This window comes from Narcine bancroftii, chromosome 2 (assembly GCF_036971445.1).
Source record: "Narcine bancroftii isolate sNarBan1 chromosome 2, sNarBan1.hap1, whole genome shotgun sequence".
NCBI classification, from domain to species: domain Eukaryota; kingdom Metazoa; phylum Chordata; class Chondrichthyes; order Torpediniformes; family Narcinidae; genus Narcine; species Narcine bancroftii.
The window spans coordinates 165,463,466-165,489,043 of record NC_091470.1 but is presented as its reverse complement, the minus strand read 5'-3'; the positions used below and the strand labels follow the sequence as shown (position 1 = coordinate 165,489,043).

The following is a 25,578-nucleotide window of genomic DNA, read 5'->3' as shown; positions in this document are numbered from 1 at the left end:
TGATATCTGTTATAAAATATAAATTTTAAAAATGCACTTTTTTCACCAAAAACTCAACAAAATATTAGATAATTCACATATAACAGTGGGAAGCTGTCTGGTTTGGCGAATACAGTATCCTCATGTTATACATAATAGTATTAGATTAATGGTTCCAAATTGTGATGGTTTTAAATTTTTTGGAGAAACTGATCTTGTCCTCTTTGTTTATTCAGATCCTGATATTCGATACTGTGTGTTGGCGTCATTGGACGAACGTTTTGATGCCCATTTAGCCCAGGCGGAGAATCTGCAAGCTCTTTTCGTGGCACTGAATGACGAAGTGTTTGAAATTCGCGAGCTTTCCATCTGTACCATTGGTAGATTGAGCAGCATGAATCCTGCATTTGTGATGCCTTTTCTTCGCAAATTGCTCATACAGGTAGAACTTAAAAAATATTTTTTATAAATGCACATCAATTTTGTTATGTACTTTGTGTCTAGTTAAACAAGCAACCCAAAAGGATAACAAATTTATTATAAACATTTGATATCAATACTAGCCTGTGAAGCAAAATCTAAGACAAAGGTGCTTTTCACCCATTTTTTTTTTTACCTTTGTAGTGACTATTTTCCTTTATAATTGCTTTCAGGAATTAGAATGTTGTTGTTGTTGTCTATGACTCATTCAAACAAATCCATTCTAAAGTCAAGTTGAGTTCTCAATGGTATATTAAACATTATTATCAATTGATATACATTGTTATAAGCCGCTAAACTTTATCAGACAGTGCTAAACTTGTTAGAGGATGGTTAAATGGTCAATAAAAGTCCCTTAACATGTCATTGAATGAAGAAATTAACTAACTGGTAATCACTCTTTAAGATGGCTGAAAATCCAGCTGTAATCTTGGCTCGAACACTGTTATTAAGGAGGCACTCAAAGAATATGGAAACAATCTCCTTCAAAGCCTCAAATTTGCTTGCAAGAAATATATTTTAACCCTTAACTCCCTTATAAAGTTATTTGTGCATGCACATGCCACATTTATGAATGGGGCCGATGTTAAGCCAAGAAGTTTCAGAAGATAAAGGGAGAAGGGATTAGAGGCCTAGAGAACAGAGTGGAAAGAAGTAATTGGAGTGGAGAATGCTCATATAGATTATAATCTCTGGCAAATTAACTGAACTTAATGTGCAAATTCTGTCTAATTCTTTGAAATCTGGCGTGAATAAATCATAAAAAATTCACAGCAGCCCTTCCAAAGTAAAAATAAAAATCCAATATGCAGTCAAATATCTTGCTAAAGATTTATTGAAATATATCTACAAATAGTTGTTTTGCTCATTTAATTCTCTGAAGCCTTATTCCTTTTTTCCTGGTGCATCTCTCTTGGGATGTTGAATCTTTGGATATGCAATAATCTTTCATCCACTTTCATGAACGTGATGTTATTTTCGCTGTGGATGTCACCTGAGCTGAATTTTTTTTTAACCACTTTTGGTGTATTTCATCATTGCCCTTTTGCTTTTAAATGCTGCATATTCTGCAAGTAGGTTAGATTTGGCCCTGATGGCTAAGGGGATCAAAGGGGTATGGGGAGAAGGCAGGAACCGGGTACTAATCAGCCATGATCATATTAAATGGCAGTGTAGTCTTGAAGGGCCAAATGGCCTACTCCTGCACCTATTTTTATATGCTTCTACGATAAAGGTTGGAATTTTTAAAATCCAAGATTCATCATCGCAGATTTAATAGTGCTGATTTTTTTTCCCTCTTTCTTTCCCTAAAGTAGAAAAATTAATGAATCCCACATTTTTGTTGCATTTCCATCCACATTTGTATGTATATTTCTTCTTTCATATAGATATGATAACCTCTGTGAGTAGAAAGGAGCATTGTAAGAAGAAAAAGCATATTACAGTAAAACCCCTGGTATCTGGCACCCATGGGATTTGGTGGATGCCAGATAAGCCTGTTTTCCGGTTGCATGAGACTGCGTGTTTAGTGAATGGAAAACTAACAGCGAGGCGCCAATTTTAAACTTCCACATTTTTACCCATTTACTTTCTGTGATTTTATTTTTCATTGCTGGCTGCTTGAATTCCAGATAACAGGGATATTGTAGGCATAAGCTGATATTCTTTTATTGTTTTTGGCAGTAATAGATGTGCATGTTACCTGCACTGTTTATGACTTAATATATTTTTTCAGGAACTTTATCTACTTTGCCAATAGGTGGAGTGTGTGAGTTGGTTTTTTGTTCATGTTGAGGAAAACCAAGTGAAAACAATTTAGTAATCCAGTCTTGATTCTAGACTAGTGGTTCTCAACCTTTTTTCCCCACATGCATTTCACCTTAACTAATCCCTTATTAACCACACAGTATGCCTCAGGATGGCGTAGGTGCTCTATGGTTTCTTAACATGGTATGTGAGTGGGGGGGGGGGGGGGGAATTTGAGAATCCCTGTTCTGCAGAATTAACATTCTCATGGTATTTTTGGGATGTGGAGGTTAGAAAGGAGAACAAATGATCAGTCTGTCAAATAACGCAGAATATATCAAAACTATTTCATTAAAAGCAGAAATCTGAAAGAACAGTTTGTATGTTATTAATAAAGAATTTCAAGATCGATTGTCCACATTATGGGATTTCATTTATTCTTCCGAGAGTTAACAGAGCTTTTTTTTAAATCCCGTTGCGATGACACAAGGTTGGGGGAATTAGATTCCAAATAGTAGAAAATTTGATAATTCATGAATTGTAAATTTAGGATCAAGTACATTTGAATTATACTTTGGGGTTATTATCAAATAATTTGGGCAACTGAGAATGTACAAGCCCAATCTGAGTAGATCTAAGGGTAATGTTGATATCCACTGTGGACGAGCTCAGATGGGAACTTACCCAGACAAGCTTGGCCAAAGGACCTGCTTTTGTGCTGAGTGACCCTATGACTGAGTCACTTTGCAATTTGAATGAGGGGAAAGAGTATTGTGAATAAGAGCAGAAGGTGATTATTCTGTTCTCTCCATGCAAGAGCTAAAATGGGCAGTTAATAGATTTTCTTTCTTTAAGTAAAAGGCAAAGAGGGAGAGAAATTTGAGGAGTGGTTTTGATTGGTATGCACCAACCAAGAAGGACACTGCTGGATGGGGCTACTAGGGCGTGAGGTTGGCCAAACTGATCAAGTGTACATGGAGTAACACCAGCAATGAAAACACCCTGATCAGTAATGGATAAGAACAAATAGTAATCTTAAATAGAAACCTAAAATAATTGAGGCAATCTGGCCCAGGTAATTTGTATCAAAGATTGACAGGCAAAACTTGTTCCCTGTAAATAAGAGTTTGAGTGGTTAGTTGAGCAGGAATAGATTGGACAACCAAAGATTGAGCTCCCTGGCTAATGGAAGAGAGAGAATAAGATCAAGTATTAATTGGGAATGTTTCCGGGAAACTAAATGATAAAGAGCAAGATGAGAAAGGCTTGGATGGGAATTTAAAAACTACAAGAAGTAAAGTAAATCCAAATGTTCCTAAAGACAGAAGATAAGGAATAAAGATGAAGTCTGCAAAAATGGATTTGGTATGTTTTCTATTTTTTAATCAAAGAAAAATACACAGCTTAAAATCTTTATTTTTAGCAAAAAAAAAAGAGGTGGTGTGAATAACAATGAGGTACCAGAAAGGCTTTGTGTGCCAAGAGTAGGTAAATATTTCAGATGGGATGCATCTGTTTTTCTGTGCAGGCTCTGGGTAGAACTTGGTGAGAAATTGAACATCGGCTTGTCTGCAACGGGGGGGGTGGGGGGGGGGGGGGTGCCAGGTATGACATCTTCTTCAAAGAAGGGTACAAAGACTAACTGCAACTACAGGCCAAGAAGCTTTACTGGAGTGGTTATAATTTGGGGAAAAAAAGCAAATATTACTAGTCACTTAAAGTCTGAAATAATAGAGAAAAACTATCATTGATTTGCTCGAGGCAAATATTGAAGTTGATGAGGGTAATGTGATAGATATACAGAGTAAAATACTTGATATTCAGCACTTATTGCGATTGGTAGATGCCAGCTAAATGTATTTTTCAGTGGCTCTTACAAAATGCTTAATATACGTGCATCAAGAATAAACAGTTTAAAAGATAAAAATACTGTACTTTCGCTGAACAATTTTCACTTGCACGAATATGTAAACCTTGAGCATTTTACTTTATTTTCACTCGCATTCTTTGAAAATGTTAAACCGTCGCTGCATCGAGGATCCAAAGACTAACAATAACATTATAATTAGCCCCTTTCCCCCCCCTTCCCCTAGTTTGCAGATAAAGCCTCTGACCAGGGCGACTCTTAATAAGCAGGGATAAGGAGACACTTTAAGAGAGTTACCCATCGGTGAGCAGCATCAACCAGCTCTTCATCCTAGGCGACGCCATTGCTGTTTCACACAGCTTTATTCAAACAGATTCAGTTGGTTGTTTTTCAGTTGGTTGTTTTTCCAGACTCTTTTGTGTAGTCTTCCAAAGGCGCTATTTGCCTTGGCGAGTCTGTTGTCTATCTCATCCTAAAGAAATCTCTTGGTGCCTGCCACATTGACCACCGCCAGTGGGCTGATATCGCCTCAAGCCGTGCATCTTGGCGCCTCACAGTTTGGCGGGCAGCAACCTCCTTTGAAGAAGACCGCAGAGCCCACCTCACTGACAAAAGGCAAAGGAGGAAAAACCCAACACCCAACCCCAACCAACCATTTTTCCCCTGCAGCCGCTGCAACCGTGTCTGCCTGTCCCGCATCGAACTTGTCAGCCACAAACGAGCCTGCAGCTGACGTGGACTTTTACCCCCTCCATAAATCTTCGTCCGCGAAGCCAAGCCAAAGAAGAAAAAAGAAAAGAAGAATTCAAACAGATGCTGCAAGCAAATCCCGGCCAAGGCTGAATATTTGTTCCCATCTTCACCAAAGGTTTAAGTGTTACTTAAGAGAACATATACAATTTTAAATTTGTGTATTTTTTTTACTACTTATTGATGCCTATTTTTTTTTTTTTAATTTATTTTCTTTTGTTTTTGTTGGCTGCTTGAATTCTGGATACCAGGGCTTTCATAACATAACAATTACAGCACGGAAACAGGCCATTAGGCCCTTCTAGTCCGCACCGAACCAAACACCCCTTTCTAGCCGCACCTCCCTGCACAATACTGTATAGGAATTGTCAGAGGTTCCACATGAAAGGCTCGTTAGCAGGATTAGAGGCCATGGAATGATCAATCAGAGTTGGCACTGATGCCAAATTGACTGAGGGGTAGAAAGCAGAGTTTATTTGTAAATGATTGGATTTTTAAAAATACAATATTTTTGCTAGATCCAGGACTATTTTGATGCATATTAATTGTCCCTGACAGATGAGCAGGGTTAAATGATCCAGATATGTTGATGAAATAAAATTGTAACTTGGTAAACAATGTGGAGATTGAGCAGATACGGTTGGAAAATCTTGACAGGAAGACCGGAGAGATGATATAAATTGTGGTTCATGAAGATGTGAAGAAGCTGAATGCATGGGAACTTAAATGTTTGAAGGTGGCAGCAGGGGTTGCAAAAATAGCCATAAACACATGAGAGCAGTAAAGTGTAGAAAAGCAAGGAGGTTACATTGTGTGTTGGCTTTGGTGTAAGTATGGTATTATCTAGTTTTGGCCTGTAGGTTCTTGAGAAGATGTTGAATAAAGTTACTCGACTAGCTCTGTTCGTGAGAAATTCCAGAGGTAGTTCAGAGCCAAATAGTTGAGGTCAAGGACCTGACAGCATGGATTTAAAATCCAGGGGGGTGACATGAAACACTTTTTTTTTTAAACACAATAAGCCTTTGTGATCTGGAAGGCACTACCTGTAAACGTGGTGAATGTAAATTTAATTGTCACATTCAAGTAAAAATTTGGATATATATTTGAAGGTAAAATATTTTCGGAGACAGATTAGTGAAATGGTAATCGGTCTAAATGGAGCTGATGTATATTTGATTAAGTGACTACCTTAACTATACTGATTCTGTGCTTAAGCAATCATTGCTAAATAAACATTTGTTAATTAGATGTAAAACTTTGATTCATTATTTTGAAAGGAAATATTTAAGTTTTCCAGACTGGAGTGCTTCTGAATTTCATTCTTAAATGGGCTGCCTCTAATTTTGTCTTTTTATTTCTCGAGATTATTTCTACTAAGTAAAATACTTGATTTGTAACAACCCTACAAAATTATTCCATTATTTTAAATTCCACATTGATTGTGGATAAGGGAGATTTTTCACCTGCTCTGAGTCCTATGAACAAGATGTTATCTGGAAGCTTCCATTTTTCAAGACTGTGATTCTTTTATTGTCACAGAACATGAAATTGTCTTTTACCTGTTATAAGGGAGACAAAGTATTGCCTGGCGCCCCGAAATAAGAAAGAAGGAGAAGCCGAAGAGAGCTCCTTCAGAGTCGTTAAGTGTCTGTAGATTCACCTTCCTCAGCCAATGAAGCTTGGACAATCTATTGGCAACCTTACCCATTGTTAGGGGCAATGCTTATGGAGAATTTTGTTTGCCTTATGGCAGACAAATGTTGATGTATATTACAGTACAACTCTGATTATCCAAAATTCTCAGGACCAGGCGATTTCGGATAAATGATATTTTCGTATAACTGGTCATTTTTTTTAAAGACAGCCCAGTAACAACAGCAAACCACTTGTAACAGTGTTTAAACAACATCAAACAACAAGGGAAGGTTTTATAAATGTGAAATAATGTTTAATTCTCACCACAAAACAGTCTGAACAAAATACCTTGAAGAGGTTTTTCCTAAATTCCAAAAATTCAGTTCGACTCCAGGGGAAAAAAAAAATTCAGATAGCTGAGAATTTCTAATTGTTTCAGATATCCTCATTTATCATAAAATTTTCGGAGGCGAAATGACCTCATTTTGGCTTCGAAACTTTTTGGATAAATGAGGATTTAAAAAAAAAAAAAAAATCCTTGGTTACCTGAAAAATGTTTTCGGAGCTTCTGGGTCCAAAATAAAATTCAGATAATCGGAGTTGTTCTGTACTTTTTAGGATTATTATATGATAATAACTGGATCCTGGAAGAGTTGGCCTCCATTTCTGACAGAAAGAAATGTATGAAACCAAGTGCTGCTCAGGCTTTTTTTATTTTGGCAACAAAATTACTTTTGGGGCCAGTGGATAGAAGATGACTGAAAATTTGAAACAAAAGGGAAATGCTGGAATTACACAGCAGATTAGACAGCATGCAAGGAGAGGAAAAAAGTGCCAACACTTGGGGGAAGATGACCTTTCATCAGAATGAAACGGTTCTGACACAGAGGAAAGGAAGGTTTTCTGCAATCGCGACATCCTTGTGGGCGCTCTGAGACTTCATGGAGTTCCTCAGGCTAATGTTGGTGTAAGACATAAAAGAGAGAGGTCAGGGTGAAAGTGACTTGATACATGGAAGCTCGGCCTCTCCCTTGAGGACTGAACAACTGTGCACTGCACGGAAACGTAAGAACTTCAGAATTATAATCATGCAAACATTGAGCTGCTGGAGGACCCCAGTGGGTCGGCACTCATGGGGCAAAATGATAGAGAGTCTTGATAAAAGATGCTGCCTGGCTTGCTGAATTCCTCCAGCAATGTTGTTTGTCAACTGCAGTCACCCAATTTTAGATTGTGTCTGTGAGTACTAGTCTAGAAGGAATGCAAATGGCTAAAGCTTGTACTCTTCATCATCTCTCATACCTGCAATACACAAACATGCTAGAGAAACTCAGCAGGTCACACAGCATCCATAGGATGTCCAGGGGAACCAACATTTAGCACTAATACCTGTCTTTATTCCTTTTCCCCGTCCTCTGGCTGCCCTCAGTTCCTTGCCACGTTTTCACTGTCCCTTCTCATATTCCCTCTCTGAATCTGAATGAACAGCCCCCCCCCCCCCCCCCCCCGCCCCCATCATCACCCCTTCAAGCTCAGGGTGATGCTACTCTCAACCACAGCTTTTGTCCAAACCTTTGGCCAGATGACTGGACCCCAGATGTTCCCCATTTCCAGAATCCCTGTCCTGCTGAACCCATGCTCTCGACCTCTCAGAGGGAAGTACAGTAAAACCACTGGCACCAGTGGGGATTGGTAGGTGCCAGAGAAGTGAATTTTCTGGTAGTTTGAGATTGCGTGTTGCATGGATTGATGAGCTAACAGCAAGGCGTGCTGATTTTAATCATCCATATATTTTACCTATTTATTTTCCACATTCTTTTGCCGGTTGCTTGAGGCCGCCAGTTACTTGAATTCCAAAAAACAGGTTTTACTGTATTGATTTGTTCTCCCACGAAGACTGTGAGTACAACTGTCTTCTCTGTCACAAGCGGAGTCACCATCCTTCCAACCTCTGCTGTTAATGGACCCTAAGGATCCCTGGGTACATCGTGCAGCTCGTCAGTTTAACTGGCAATTTGGTGGGAAATGGGAAAAAAAATGTATTAGTTCCTACTGTTGAGTTCTGCCTCAGTCATTGGCTGGTTTCTCCCTCTGTAAATATCGGGGCCTCTTTGTCAAGCGCAGGAGGTGATACAGAGGAGAGCAAAAAGGCAAAGTGGAGACATTTATTCTGTGAAAGGAAATAAGTTGGAACATGCCATTTCCTTTAAAGACTCCAGCTTGGAGACTGGAAATCTTATAATAAATTGAAATTCAACTGTAAGATACTGTTGCAAGTTGAATAGTTACACAGTTAAAGTCTCTCTTAGGCTTTCCCCAGGAGGAAATGAAATCATTTTGTAAATTGCCTGGTGATCCTTTTAGTGGAAATTCAGAACAGATGTCAGAAACTTGGTCTTGTTTTATATAGTTTTTGTATTATTGCTTTCCACCAATACCACTCTGTAGTTTGATGCTTGGAAGCTTGCCCAACAGAAGGCAAGGCTTCTAAATTTTCATCACCGGTTTTAAGTCCAGTGTATTTGTTACCCAAATACAGCAACTGAATATTAAAATTCATTCTTTCTTAAAAAAAATAACACTAAGGATTCTTTTCTGAAATGGAGGTTAGTTAGTGTACCAAAATGGAAAATCGTAATTGAGAATAAATCGATTACCAGCTGATTTGATAACTATTTTCCTTTACTAACAATTTTTTAACGTATTATTTTATTTGCATTTATATTAATTGCAGGTTTTATTTGCATTTATGCAAATTGCAGGGTTCGGGGGTGCTTCTTGACATTGTTGAAAGAGTTCTGAAATTAGAGGAATTTACATTTTTGCAATCTGGAAAGAAAGCCAGCCAGTGTTGTGCTGTAGGGAATTGATGATAATGACTGCTCCGAGATCCTTTGCCCTTTGTGACGTAGAAGCTTTGGGGTATGAATGTCATTTTCAAAATAAAAAGTGTGGTGTAATGTAATCCAAATAATATTGAATCAAAACAGTTCTTATTGGTAATTGAGCAAAAAAGGGTGTTGATCTGCAATATTGACAACCCATTGCCACCCATGGATGCTATCTGACCTGCTGACTTCCTTCAGCAATGCTTTACTCCAGATTCCAGCTTCCAACTAACCTCCAGCTTCTGTGTTTCTCTCATTGGCAATTGTCAACATTTTTTTTTCTCTACTTTTGTGGAAACCTATTTGGTTTGCTACCATTATTTTGTAAAGAATTTGAAAACTACTAAAATATTGTGAGACCAAAATCTGGAAAGTGATGTCTTGTACAGCCTGTTATTGTGCATCTTTTTTCTCCATTCCTTGTGGAATATAGAGTTGCTGTGTTCTGATTTCAAATGAATCACATTTAAGAAGCCCCATTCAAATAATTAGCAACTATAGAACAGCCAGAAAGAAGAGAGCAGTGGTTAGCAGCTAAATAGGATGAATAAACAATTTCTACTTCCCCAAATGAAATAAATTTGAAATAGTTGTGCTTTCTACGGGAATGCCTACAACCGACAATAACCTCGCAAGCAGGAACTTGTTTTAAGAAAATAGTTTGAAAAATAAAGGAAGAGCAAGAGTTTTCGATGGGTCAGGCATCATCAGTGAGGAGGAAACCCGGTGCTAATGGGCCTCCTTCTGCTCCTATATCTTGTGAATGGTCTACAAGCTGAAATATTAACTCTGTGTCAGTTATCACAGATGCTGCCTGACCTGAGTGTTTTCAGCAAATCAACTTCTTTGTGTTGGATTTCCAACACAACTTTTGTTTTGACCTTTAGTTGAGAAATGGAGACCACAAATCTGCAGTTTGTGCTTACTCTAAATTGTCTGGATCAATCTCCTAGACTCGACTTGTGCTCCCAAACTGATCGTAAGAATGAGAAATGGGAGCAGGAATAACCTTTTCGGCCCCTTAAACCATTTCAACTTGGTTGTATCTGATCCTCTACCTCCATAGTAGAGTCTTGCCTTCCCTTAATGCTCCTGGTTCCTTTAATAGAGTAAAATCCCCATTACCTGGAGTTTAAGCCATCGGAAAAAACAAATCGTTGAAAATAAATAGGTAAAAATTACGAAAATTTAAAATCAGAGTCCCCCAATGGTCAGTTCACCAATCGCGCAACACACAATCTCAAGCAACCGACAAATTCACTTCTCGAGCACCTCCCATGAGTGCTGGATACTGGTGGTTTGACTATATCCAGAAATCTATTTATCTTCATTTTAACTGCACTTAAAGGCAGAACCTCCACATTTCTTGAAGAGAGATTTCTAGATTTATCACCCTCTGCCTGAAGAAATGTCTTCCAATGAATGGGCTACCTCATATTTTCAGACAGTGGCCTGCGGTTCTGGACTCATTAGCTACAAGTAGTGCCATCCTTAACTGTGCTTTGGCAACCCTTTCACTCTTCACTGTTGACAAACCACACACCATCTGGGCCTAGTACCTGTAAATAGTGTTGTGTGTTGGGACAAAAAAGAGCTGATCACATTTACAACCAGAGGAAAGTGAGTTTCTCCAGACTATAGACTATGGTAATACACAGCCGATAATCACATCTGTATAATTTTAATTTAGACATAGACCCTGTGCCACCCAATTACCCCAATTAGCTTTCAATCTAATACGCTTTGAAGGGTGGGTGGAAACCGTAGCACCTGAAGGAATCCCATTCAGTCATGGGGAGAATGTACATACAGACTGGTCTGGATTCGAACCCAGGTCACTGGCGCTGTAAGAACCTGCTAACTACTGCGCTAAGATACAACTTAAAATAGATATAGAACTAAAGCACAAACTCTTAGCTATCCATATAAAACAAAATACTGAGTGCTTCTGAATGACTCGCATGAAGAAATGTTCAAAATATTCCAACAACCAAACAGCAAAGTGCACACAGGCAACCTGACTTCAATAATCCAGCAAATCTGTCATAAACTGTCGGACACTCCAGGCAATTGGATGATATTCCTATTAGTACTCCCAACACATTTTTAATTCACTTTCTTTAAAAATGTGATGGAATAGTAGAATGGATTTTCCATTGATCTTCGTGATATTAAAGGGAGTGTAAGAAACAGCCCCTTTGAGTTTAAAAGGAATGTGGGATTGGAGGTCCAGATGTTTCAAGGGAATGCAGGATGTAACATTGTGATGAGCCAGATGCTTAACCATCTGGGTTTCTGAACAATGTGATGGTGGATTATCAGTTTTACAATGCCCTTCAGTATCATTTGAATACATTGGACCAATACAGTGTGAATTGTATTAATGTGAATTAAACCCCAATTTCATCACAGTCTTAACTATGCTGGTGGGGATTGACCATGCCAATTCGCCAATGTACATACCAGAAAGCATGTTGGGGCCCCACACAGATGAGAAAGCACTGAGACTTCCTCATCTGCTCTGATGAAAAATTGGAACATGCTCTTGCGAAGACTTTTGTGTGAAGACCATCTCTTGGGTCGGTATTTTTGCAGAAATGCTAAAATTTTTGCCATGATAGGAAGAAATAATCAAGTTAAAAGCTGGTGGAATCTTGGAAAGGATCGTAGGCTTCTCATTCAATGTCAGTTCATTTTTTCCCTCTTTTTTTAATTATTTTTTTATTTTGTGCTCTTTACAGGAAAGTAGTGAGCTGTGATTGATAATATACAAATTGAAGACATATCCAGATACTTTACTCATTACCTTTGATGCACTCCACATAGCTAAAACTGTAGAAATAGGAGTAGAAGGCTAGCAGCATTTGGTATCTTAAGAATGTCGTTGCAGATTTTCATGTGCATATTACAAGATATTGAATGATTTCAGCCATTTTTTATAGGCAGCCATACATCAGAGTAGAACGTTTTTCCCTCTGCATCTGATTAGAGTCAGATGGGCTGGGCAGTTTTGTATTTCAGAAATGGCACTTTACAGGTTTGCAATAGGAAGACATTGTGAATGTGTCCTTCATAAAGTTATGGAGAGGTGAAGCACAGAAACAGGCCATCAGCTCACTGACTCCTTGCTGACCATTAGCCACCCATTTAAACTAATTCAATATTTTATTCTCTCCACATTCGATGGAACACTGATTGAACATATGGTTTGGTAGCTGTAATTATTTCCATTTATAATTTTCTGTAATAATGATTACTAGAGAACAAAGACATATCTGGAATATTCATATCTCAAAGGTTATATGGTTATATTACTGACTGAATGTTTTTACGACTCGATGATCCACCAACATTCTTCATTGGTAGGATTCAGCGAGACTCCTGTTTACATTTGCATTCATCACTTCCAAATGCCTGTTTGTGTCTGAATGTATGACTCTAGTATTCGGAATCACTGGAAATAAATTATTTGTGTATTCCTAAATTATAGGCTGTTCTAAATTGAAACTTGTCTGTTTGGAAAATTTTTTTTGTTTGTTTTTATCCTTGAAGTTCATAGGTTAACTGAGGCATTGCCCTAAGAGTTTAAACTTCGCTCAACAGGCAGCTTAAAAAAAATATTCACCCAATCCCCATTTGTCTTATGATCTAAAACAGTGGAAGAACCTTCTCACGATTGTCGGAGTCACTTATTCATACTAGCTGAAGGTCCCACTTCTGTCTTGAGGTTACCACAGCAACCTTCCAAATTAAACTGTGATGTCCAATAGAAAACCAGTAACCAAATTTAAAAGTGCTGTAACATTGTTTGTGATTTCTTTGTATTCACAGATCTTAACTGAACTGGAACATAGTGGAGTAGGTAGAAACAAAGAACAAAGTGCCCGAATGTTAGGCCACCTGGTTTCAAATGCCCCTCGCCTTATTCGCCCATATATGGAGCCCATTCTCAAGGTATGTGAGAGCAGATGTAGTTTCCAACATTTGTTATTGGTATTGAAAATAAATGAAATTGTCTTACAATAGAACCACTACAGTAATTTTTTTTGGGGGTGAAAATGCTGTTTATTTATTCTTTCTTACAGGGTTTGATTCTAAAACTGAAGGATCATGATCCCAACCCTGGAGTTATTGTTAGTGTCCTGGCTACAATTGGAGAACTAGCTCAGGTAAAGTCATCAGGACAACTTATCTGTAATATGGTTTGTTGCATTTATGGTCTTAAAAATTAAGTACAATATGCATAATACAAGTCTGTGTGAATGAAGTTGAGGTAAATGGACTCTAAAGTGGAGAACCATGGAAATTTAAGACGTGCCTTGATTTTTAAACAAAGGCAGCAGGGATTGACCAGGTCAGTCCAAATTAGCTTGATGATGGAGACGGGAGGTAATGGTGAAGATTTTTTTAATTGGAAAGTACTTGGATGAAAATGTTGGGTATTAATAAGTTTGTACATCAATAAAATTGGTGGCATTGTGGATAGTAGGAAGGTTATCTAAGGCTACAACAGGGAATAGATTAGACTCTTAGTTAGCAGATGAAATTTAATCCTATTAAGTGTGAGGTCAATGAGGGACAGGACATGCCAAGTCTAGTGCTCTATCTTACAGTACATGTCCAATCACTTAAGAATAATATCGATAACCCGAGGGCAAGGCTGCTTCATTGGAGACAGGAGAAACAAATCTCAATTGTTTGCTGCACTGAGACCAGGCTAACAGAGAACATACTGGGCACCAGTATCCGACCAGAGGGTTTCACCATTCACAGACTGGGACGAAACTCGGATTCTGGCCAAGAGATAGAGGGAGCCTTGTGTGCTTTTTAGTTAATATCGGCTGGTGCACGAAAGTTGGAGTCATGTTGACCTCCTGCACTACTGCCTGAGAGCAACTTTGATTAAATGCAGACCCTTCTATCTACCCCAAGGCTCCTCATCAGTGATTCTCACTGAAGTTTGTGTCCCCCACCCCGATGCCGATCACAAACAGGCACTTGTGGAGTTGCATAATGTGGTCATTTTTTTTTAAAAAAAAAGAGACAGCACAGCCCAATGCACTACGAATGTGACCAGGCCTGACTCAAGAAATCACTAAATGATGGTGGCTTTTGCCAGCCATTCAGAATGAATTCTGAATCTCTACCACCCTCTGAAAACTGAAAAGTCTCTTCCTCTTTTCTCCAAGTTAGTTACTTTGGGCTAGAGAAGGGTGTGGGAAACTTGATTGAATTTGATTAAACTTGCTTACATTTTGAGAGGCATAGAATAACCTGTTTCTCTAAACCAGGGGTGTCAAACTCAAATTCACGGAGGGCCAAAATTAAAAACTTGGACTAAGTCGAGGGCCGAACTAAATATTTATTGAAAATTTTCAACAGCATCTGCATGTTTTCTCTTCTTTCAACATATGCAATGTTAAACTTTTTCTTATTAAAATAAATGTTTAATAATAGTTTTGGATAAACTCTTTCATTGTCATTGTCGTTGGCCCATTTTCTTTAGCGTTCTGAAACCGTGCACATGACGAGTCAATGAGGGATGATTAAAGCAGAGGTCTTCCAACTTTTTCTTTCCACCCACAGACCACCTTAAGCAATCCTTACTAATCACAGAGCACCAATGGCACAGGGACGCGAGTGGAAAGAAAAAGGTTGAGAACTGTTGTATTGTTGTAACTCCACATCTGATTAGGTTAATTGTTAGGCAAGTGGTCAGAGAAGGACCCCCTCCCCTCCACTCCAAGAAAGGCTTAAATCACAGGAACAAAATAAGCTTCCGTCTCACTGCTCCCAATCTTACACACAGTCCTGATGTGGAATGTGGGGTCGCAGCTTCACGTTCACCCGAGTTCAGGTGCTGTCTGTGTGGAGTTTGTACGCTCTCCCCTTGTCTTGGACCAACAGGTCGGTCGCCTGACGAAGGCACCCGAACCCCCCCGTTGAAACGCCGGCGTCCGGGGCGGTGGAGGAATTGGCTGAGAAGAGCGCATTGCTCCCACCTCCCTCCCATGGTTGGAGAGGGATTAAACTGCGATCTCACGGCGCCGGGCTCGTCTCCAACAAAAGGAGTGGGAGGCAGGGTCCGCCGCGCAAGGAGCGAGGGGGAAGGCATTGCCAACGAGACGTTCGGTCCGGCATCGCCGCTGAAGCGCAGACCCAGCGAGGATGGTCCCCAACTCCAGCCGCGTCTGTGTGTCTGGGAGCCGGGTGGGCTGAGTGCGGTGCTCCGATCCCCGGGATTCGGGACTCTGAGATCCCTCCACACCTCCGGCGTCTTCATTTTCACCTTCAGTGTGCATGCGCTATACTGGTGCGGCGGCCAGCGGGCCAACTCTAATATATATTTAATATGATCTTGCGGGCCAAATATAATTATATTGCGGGCCAAATTTGGCCCGCGGGCCAGAGTTTGACATGTGTGCTCTAAACAGTCCATGAAGGCTTAACATAACTGGTAGAAGGATTGGAGGGGAGATGAGAGAAAAGTGATTGTGTACAGTACTATTGTACAAGGGTGGCAGAGGGACTCGTGCTGCCGCTGCCTCGTTGCTCCTGGATGCAATCCTGATCACCGGTGCTCGTGTAAAATTTTCAGTTCTGTAATAAAGGTATGAACCTGATGAATTTTGACAACTGATGAGCTGGGGTTTGGTGTTTTCCCAGCTATCAACGCCATCATTAGATGAACTTTCTCAATGCTCCAGCAGAGGCCATGCACTGATCAGACCTCTGCTGGAGTCTGGGATGTTTTGAATCAATGAGATTGGCCTCCTGCATTTGGTGTAAGTGTAAGTAAAAAAACAAAGCTGGAGAAACTCGGCAGGTCAAATAGTGTCCTTAATATAGCAAAGATGCAGGTACAAAACCAACATTTTGGGCTTGTGGCCTTTAACAAGGTATAAGTGTAATGTAGGCAAGGCACCTGAACAAAATGGAGATGGGATGGGAGGAGAGGAAGGGGCATGGGGAGGAGCGCAGACCCACAGGCAGAAGGTAATAGGTGGATAAGGGAAGGAGGCCACACCAGCAAATTGGTTGAGGGGAGGGGGGACAGATCTGTGAATGGAGAGGGAAGGGGGGGGGTGGAAAGGAGAAGGAAAGAAGACAGGGAAGTGGGGGGAGAACTGAGAGGGCCAGCAAAAACCAGAGAAGTCGATGTTAATTTCCTCCAGTTGGAGAATGCCCAGATGGAAAATGTGTTGGGTATAGGGAGACCAGGTGTGTGGCACCAGGCCAATACCATCTTGTTCAGTAGGTTTCTCCCGCCTGCCCATAACCGTTCAGAAAAATGGCCTGAGTAGCTTGTGGATTTTATTGTTTTTAATTGTAAATTGGGAATTTTAATACTAAGTATTATAAATCCATGCTATTTAGTCGATGCCCTTTATTTTGAAGAGGGGTAATTTAATAATATTTGTTCCCGCAGGTGAGTGGGCTGGAGATGAGAAAGTGGATGGACGAACTATTTCCGATCATAATGGACATGCTTCAAGATTCATCGTCACTGGCAAAAAGACAGGTAAACCACTTGCCCGCTTGCTAATTTAAAAGACAGGTAAACCACTTGCCCGCTTACTAATTTAAAAGACAGGTAAACCACTTGCCCGCTTGTTAATTTAAAAGACAGGTAAACCACTTGCCCGCTTGTTAATTTAAAAGACAGGTAAACCACTTGCCCGCTTGCTAATTTGAACAACCATTGAGTTTTGCGGTAATGATCTAAAAGATCATTGAAATGAAACACATTACTTGAAATACTCTCAAAAGGTTGAACAGTTGTTTTAATGGCTATCCATCCCATAGGACGATTATGGTTCCTTTCCATCTGTTTGTGGAGTTTGATATGAGGATACCCCGCTACTCGGAAAAGAACAGCATGCGTGTGAATGGTTTTAGAAATGAGTAGGGGGTTGCTCAGGTCCAGACCCACCCTCTCGACATCCCCTCCTGGATCCAGCGGCAATGGCGAGGTCCAAGACGGCTGGGGGTGGGGGGGAGCTCTGCTGCAGTGAATGGCTAGATGATGCAAGGGATGCCCTTTCCGCGCTTCATGGCATGGCGTGTGTTTGCTCGCTGGCCGTAGACCCTTCAAGAGGGTTTGTCTGCCCTTTGACAGGTCTTGTTTTTCACCTTGCAGGGATTAATAAGTAGCAAACAGTGCAGCATGCAACAGAAAAGTTAACGTAGCAGTTAGCACAACACTGTTACAGCGCCAGTGGCCAGGGTTTGAATCCAGCGCTGTCTGTAAGGACTTTGCATGCTCTCCCCTGTGTCTTCGTGGGTTTCCTCTGGGTGCTCCGGTTCAAAATGTACAGGAGCTGTTGGTCAATTAGGTGTAATTGCTGCAGCAGGAAGTAGATGCAACACTCGAACAAGACTGTACAGTTTATTCAGTTTTATTCAGTTAAAAGTCTCTGCTACAGTGGTAGCCGTACTGGTGGCTCCCGAGTGACTAGCTCGGGAGGGGCCGGCTCAAGATTATATCCCGGGAGGTTGATTGACAGCCGGCTGGGTGGAGTTAGGTCTATTCAGGACGGCTGATTGACAGCCGGCCAGGTGTGGTCTGTCCTCTGGTGATCTTCCTGCAGGTACCGAGATCGCCCCCTGAAGTAGGCTCGTGGTGTATCCCCACAGGCAGCATGGGCTGAAAGGGCCTGTTACCATGCTGCATGTCTGAACCAATGGAAAATAAATCAACCTGACATTTTTTTTTCATCTGTTTCACATTATATTTTGCATTATTCTTGAAGTGACTTCTCTCCATTGATTATGGATAATTGAGTATCAACGATGCAGTTTTTGTGTTGATTTTAATTTAAAAAGAAAATTAGTCGTATGGCATGGAAACAGTCTGTATGACTAAACTGTACTAACTGCTATGCTAACCCAATGGCTCATCTGCTCTTGGTTATTTTACATTGAACATTCAAGAGGAAAATTGTGGAAATTATCCCTTTCAATTCTGTTTTATGAAAAGTTAGCATGTAAAACCTCAGTGAATTTGCCAATGTGATTGCTTAACGGGTAGTGCCTTGGGTTGCTGCAGCTAAGATCCTGCCACATGAAACAAATGCTTGGGATTCTAACGTAATCCATGATGCTGGTTGATGAAATGCTAATCCGTGGCTTTGGGAGCTTTTTCTTCCTTTTGCTTTTGAGATCATTCCCAGATGATGCTCTGAAATATAATTCCCAACACTCGTTCCTGCTCGTTTTATTTGTATGTTTAGTGACGGCACAAGATTGTAATGTTAATGGTTTTATTTTCCTACTCGTATCAGCACGAGGGTTGCGGGACCAAATGCAAGAAGCGCCCTTTGGCTTGTGTGGGGACAGAGTATTTGATATCAGCCCTGGAATGGTGATGCCTGGGCTGCAAACAATAATTGCCCTTGCTCTTTCCACCTTTTTATTTTTCCCCACATTCTGCAGCTGCTTCAGTAACAAGAATAAAGCAAGTATCACATCTCAAAAATGCATGTCAAGAGTTATAATTAACCACTGCTCTTTCTCTGTGAATTGGGCAGGTGGCACTGTGGACCTTAGGACAACAAGTTGCCTGCACTGGCTACGTGGTGGAGCCTTACAGGAAGTACCCATCTCTTCTTGAAGTACTGCTAAACTTTCTGAAGACGGAGCAGAACCAGGGTATTCGGAGAGAGGTAAAACATGAGCCCAATAACATAATCATCATCTAAATGTTTCTGTCAGATGCCTGGGATAAAAAAAATAGTGTTTTTTTAAAATCAATTCCACTCTTGCTTGGATTTATCTCCAAAGTACTTTTTTTATGGCATGGTTGGTGTAGCAGTTAGCGAAACGCCTTTACAGCACCAGCGATCGGGACCAGGGTTCAAGGAGTTTGTGTGTTCTCCCCGTCTCTGCATGGGTTTTCCCTGGACGTTCTGGTTTCCTCCGACCATTCGAAACATACCATGGGTGTAGGTTAATTGAGTGGCACGGACTCATGGGGTGAAATGGCCTGTAACTGTGTTGTATACCTTAATTTTTTTAAACTCTCAAGAATGTATCACCTTTCCCAGATTTGGGGGATAAAATTAAAGAGATGAACTGCTTGATTCCCTGTTTTCACATAACCCTCTTCCCTTGGTTCTCCAGAGATTGTGCAGAGCGTGGGAAATGATCAGGTGAAACTGTTCACCCACGGATGCCAATGGTCTTGGGGAATGATTAGCCAAATATACAGTACAAGACAAGAAGTTGATTTGTTTCAAGTTGATGAAAGTAGTAGTTAAGATCTAGCGTTACCATGTGGTCAGGAAGTATACAGTCCGATTACTTGAATAACATTTTTGATAACCAGTGCTTTGTTGGCATCGGATCAAACTACAGCTGGTAACCATCAGACAGAATTAATTTCTGTACTTTGCACATGCAGGTAAATTTGTACCTCCACAAAAAAAATCTTTGATCAATGTTTTATGTAATGGAGTGCTTGTAAGATCTAATCTGAACACCATATATCAAGCAAATGCTTAATTCTTGGTGGGTGCTCAAAGGTGAATTTGCAGACTATCTCTGGATGTAGGACAAGACCATGTGTTGAAGCTAATTTAAAATTACTCCTGGAAGATTGTGTTTTATTTCATCCATAAATTACCGTATATTTTGGCGAGTAAGATGATTTTCAGATGAGTCGGGAACCCATTTTCAGCCTTATTTTCATGGATTTAACATATATCGGGCATGTAAGTCAACCCTCATCCACCTCCCCCCACCTCCACCGCCATGTTTTCTGCAAGGAATGTGCCAGAAACCAGTACAGCAACAATCCAAATTTTGTGACAACACCTCAAATAACAAATGTGTAATTTAAGCAAGTTTTTTTTTAAAAGAAAACTTTGCTTCTAGCCAAATGGAGCTGGGTCCAAGTCTTCTTCATTGGCTACAGCCAGAGTCGATGACAGCGACTCTATTCTCAACATTGGATGCGGTGCTGTCCATATCAAAGGAGTAGTCTCGCTACCCAAGTGTGCTCGGTGCAGGGACCTCAGGCTCCCGGGCAGGAGTGGCGACCTCGGACTCCCAAGGAGGAGGGGTGACTTCGGGCTCCCGGGCAAGAATGGCGACCTTGGGCTCTGCAATTGTAGAACGTCTGGGTGGGTTATGGCGGTGAGGAGGTATCGGGGAGTGCTGGTGGTGGGGAGGTGCTTGGGTCGTCTTTTATGCCAAATCTAGGTCAAGCTGTTTTTTTTTAGTTGTACTTAAGGTCTCAAAAGTGCTACTGGTGCTGAAGTATACGGTAACTAAATTTTTGTTGCAATTTTGAATTTAAAATGCAGACTTGCCAAAATTATGGTTTAAAAAATATGCCTGAATAATGTGTTTACAAAATTTGTTCGATAATTTTTCCACTTTGAAAGTAGATACTCTAATTCAATGCAAAAATGGCTTCCTGACTTGTTATGACACATCAGGAAAATATTAGACCCATCAGGCACCAACTGTGTTCCAGCTTAGCAATCCCATCAATCCTGTTCCTATTCCTTGTTTCTCTGGGCACCTGCAAAATTCCACTCTCGAAATATTTTGCTCCTTGCTTACATAAAGGAATGACTTGGAGTTTCCAGTTCACCTACCTGCACACCTTGGGGATATGGTGGGAGGGAACCGGAAGACTGTATAGCAAATCGTTCAGCCATGGAGAGAGTGGTCAGACTCCCGGGATCTTGGGATCAAACTTGGGTCTCTGGCCGCCATAATATGGCGGCACTGAACCACAAAATTCCAGGCTTGGCTGTTGATTTCCGGCAGCAGCAGGAAACGGAGGGCGTGGACCCACAGTGGTGGCTCCCACTGTTACCAATCATGTGATGTTGAAAATGCATGCATGTGCATTTCAAATGGGAACTTTGTTCCATGGTCCAAATAACCTGCCAGCAATCTTTATTTCGATTTGGATATTTTGTGTGATTACCGAAACAGATGTTGCAAGTCTGAACCCTGTGGAATTGTATTCCAGCACCAAAAACTTCTGTTTTCTTTCTCCATTCATTACATAGGATCGTGCCTAGGTTGTGATTTTTAGCAAGTCTCTCTCTTTTCCAAATGAAATTTCATCGGAATTAATGCAAGACTGAGAATAACCGAAGACCAAACAAAACTGATGAGCTTATTCTTACCTGAAGCCTCAATTTCTATCAAATTTGAAGTTTAATCAGCTAAACTTTTACCTGCTGAAGATTAGCTAACTAACTTGCACGGACTCGAGATTGAATCCATGTTTTCCAGCCTCGTTGAATTGTGAATCTTACTCTGAATTTAATTTAGTTTTGAAATACAGCATGGTAATAAGACCTTCTGTAAAAACACAAATTCAACAATATCAGTCCTGAATCCTTTATCAAGGTATGGAACCTTGAAGGAAATTCAGGCCTGAAACGTTGGTTATGTGTCTTTACCTCCTATGGACGCTGAGAGACCTGCTGAGCTCCTCCAGCATTTCTATCTTTTTATAATCTCGGCATCTGCAGACTTTCATGTTTCACAACAGGCCCTTCTTGACCACCAACTGCCCAAATACCCCCAATGAACCGACAACCCCCCCCCCCCCCCCCGTCTGTTTTAGGAGTGAGGGAGGAAAACTGGAGCTCCTGGAGGAAACCCAAGCAGGTCACGGGGAGAACGTACAGACTCCTAATAGACAGCACGTGGTTTGAACCTGGGTTGTTGGTGCTATAATAGTGTTGCGCTGGCTACAGCGCTAAACATGAAGACCAAACTTGTTGGACATTTTCAAATTAGTTATTCTTGATCCTTCCATTTGATAAATGTAGCTCTGAAATAAACCCTGTGGTTTTTTTTTTTTTTGTTTTGTTTTTTTTTTTGTTGTCCTGTTTCAGCATATAAGCTCTGATCAGCCCTAAAGCTAAGCTGAAACACTTTAAGTATTTTATTTGGAAAGTAAGTTTCAGTAGAAACTGAAGAGGTTCAACATCAAAGGTTCCTGATTCCCCCACCCTGGTTTGAGATAGTCATTAATATGCCATAAAAGATAAATGGACAGATGTTAATTTCTTTAGTTGATGCAGTTGTAGCTGGTGCACTAGAGTTGGTAGAACTTGGTGTAGTTTTCAAGTTCAACTTGCCATTTCTCCTGCGGACTGCACCAGAGTATGATGGCAAATTGTACACAAACAAATGCCAGTTTTCCACCTCAGTTACTCATTGAAACATGTTTGCTTTGTTTCAGGTGAGCAAACAAGCATAGTTTTCGAATGTATGTTTCTTGGGGCATTTTAGCACTGACTGATATCTTGTGGAGTTTGAATAATTCAGTAAAAATGCTTTGATATTAATGGAATGTCTCCAGGTAACCGACATTTAAAAACCTAAAAATGTCTTTATCTGCAAAGAACATTGAAGTGTAGCAGTTAATTTCAATAAATTGAAATGTACTTTAAAAAAAAAACATTTTATACCAGTCTCATTTTAAGAGAACAGTGAACACATTTATCAGGCACTCACACTTCTCATTAAATTGTCCCGGATTATGGGCTGTGTTTTTTCCACAGGGCCAATGTCTAGCCAGTTGTTTCATTTTAACTAAACCAGCATAAAATGTTCCGGAAACTCTGCTACACGGACGTAAATTATACTGAGAGTTCCATAGTTCGACTGTGAGCTGGTTTGGTTAAAGAAAATGTAAATAATGGCACAATTTGCTCGAAACTTCAGGCCTTTATTTCGGACTGCCAGCCCAAAAATCTGTAACCTGAGTCAGTTTTGTGAAGAGGGATGACAGGTGTTTCCTTTAAGAATTTGTGCATAATTGTCTTCATCCGCCATGTGATGACTTTGTCCTTGGAGGTACTTTGTATTGCAAAACCATCGAATGTAATCTCTTTATTCATGTTCACTTTAATACGATGTTTGGAAATTGTCCAAAATACAGTTACAGAAAAGTGCTGGAGTTAACTGAGCAGGTCTGACCTGCTGCATTTTTCTCTAGCATGTTTGCGCATTGCACTAGACCCCACCATCTGCAGGATTTCTTGTTTCAATCCAATATGGCAACATGGCATACAGTAACACTGTCAAATTTGATGGAGTGTAAAATCTTGAAGTATCCTTTTTAATGTGAACAAGTAGAATAAAGTAAGTTGATGCTGATCAGGATGGAGAATCTCTAAATAATTAAATATAGGCACTTATTTGAAAAAATCCTGATCAGCTAGAAATCCTGTTTTACAAAGGGCAGCACAGTTAGTGTAGCGGTTTGGGCAATGCTATCGCAGCTCCAGCGACGCAGGTTGAATCCGGCGCTGTCTGTAAGTAGTCGGTACATTCTCCCTGCGTCTGCGTGAGTTTCCTCTGGGTGCTGCAGTTTCCTACCACCTGTCAAAAACTTCGTTGGGGGGGGGGGGAGTGGTTATAGGTTCATTGGGTGTAAATGGGTGGCACATATTCTTGAGCCGGAAGGGCCTGTTACCGTGCTGTACGTCAAAAAAGAAAGAAGAGTAATCCAGCTGAATTAAAGGTATTTTTCTTCATACTGCCATTCAGATTGTCAGTCAGGCCAGTTGAATGTAGTTAAAAATGGGAATTTGGTACATTTGCTTCTTACAGCTGCCATTTGCAATTATCTGGATCATTGCACACAGTCACAGAGTCAGTTTATTGTCATCTCCTTGTTCAAGTACAATCCAACGAAACCGTGTTCTCTGTTCCTCAGCGCAAAAACATGCAGATACACAACAGGAAATAACACACACAAATAATACATATGCAGGACAAATATTATGTTCATAATTCTTGTATTAAATTATCATAAAGTTAAATTTATTTTAATATGGATATAGAAACATAGAAGATAGGAGCAGGAGTAGGTCATTCGGCCCTTCGAGCCTGCTCCGCCATTCAATGAGATCATGGCTGATCTTAAAGTTCAGTACCCCGCCCCACCTTCTCTCCATAACTCCTAATTCCCTTATACTGAAGAAATAGATCTAATTCCTTCTTAAATATATTCAGTGAAACTGCCTCTATTGCTCTCTGTGGCAATGAATTCCAGAAATTCACCACCCTCTGGGTAAAGCAATTCCTCCTCATCTCGGTTCTAAATGGTTTGCCTATTATCCTCGAACCATGGCCCCAGGTTCTGGGTTTTCCCATCCTTGGAAACATCCCATCTGCATCCATTCTGTCCAGTCCTGCCAGAATTTTATAGGTCTCTATGAGATCCCCTCTCAATCTTCTAAACTCCAGCGAGTACAATCCCAATTTGCGCAATCTTTCCTCACAAGTCATTCCTGCCATTCCAGGTATCAGCCTGGTGAATCGCCTTTGCACTCCCTCCATTGCAAGAACATCCTTCCTTAGATAAGGCGACCAAAACTGCACACAATACTCCAGGTGTGGTCTCACCAAGGCTCTGTACAGCTGCAGTAAGGTATCCTTGTTCCTATACTCAAACCCTCTTGATATGAAGGCCAGCATACCATTTGCCTTTTTAACTGCCTGCTGTACCTGCATGCTCGCCTTCAGTGACTGGTGCACAAGAACCCCTCGATCTCTCTGCACTTCCCCATCTCGCAATCTATTGCCATTCAAATAGTAATCTGCCCTCCGATTTGTATTACCAAAGTGGATAACCTCACATTTATCCACATTGTAGTGCATTTGCCATCTATCTGCCCAGTCCCCCAATTTATCCAAATCACACTGGAGCTTCCTGATCCCCTCTTCAGTGCACACAACCCCTCCCAGCTTAGTGTCGTCTGAAATTTGGAGATATTACATCCAATCCCCTCATCTAGATCATTAATGTAATTTGTGAACAGCTGGGGTCCCAGTGCAGATCCCTGTGGCACCCTACTGGTCACCGCCTGCCACTCAGAAAATGAGCCATTTATCCCAACTCTCTGTCTTCTATCTGCCAGCCAGTTCTCAATCCACATCAATACTTTGCCCTCCAATCCCATGAGCCTTGATTTTGCATGCCAGTCGTTTATGTGGAACCTTATCGAAGGCCTTTTGGAAATCCAGGTACACCACATCCACTGGCTCTCCCCCATCTATTTTGCCTGTCACCATCTCAAAGAATTCCAATAGATTTGTCGAGCATGATTTACCTTTTGTAAATCCATGTTGACTCTGTGTGATCCCTTTTCTGCTGGTCATATGCTCCGCTATTACATCCTTAATAATGGATTCCATCATTTTGCCCACTACTGATGTAAGGTTCACCAGCCTATAATTCCCCGCTTT

General features: G+C 40.7%; 1 protein-coding gene across 7 annotated transcripts in view; it reads left to right on the top strand.

The window, feature by feature from the left end:
- The window catches only part of mtor (mechanistic target of rapamycin kinase), a 275,568-nt gene that overhangs the window by 48,181 nt on the left and 201,809 nt on the right, over positions 1 to 25,578 (top strand). For all 7 annotated transcript variants that reach the window (XM_069919038.1, XM_069919040.1, XM_069919037.1 and 4 more), the window contains exons 13-17: positions 216 to 421; positions 13,177 to 13,299; positions 13,431 to 13,514; positions 16,775 to 16,867; positions 18,876 to 19,010. In XM_069919038.1, coding sequence (XP_069775139.1) covers positions 216 to 421; positions 13,177 to 13,299; positions 13,431 to 13,514; positions 16,775 to 16,867; positions 18,876 to 19,010 — 641 coding nt within the window. The remainder of the gene's footprint in view (positions 1 to 215; positions 422 to 13,176; positions 13,300 to 13,430; positions 13,515 to 16,774; positions 16,868 to 18,875; positions 19,011 to 25,578) is intronic.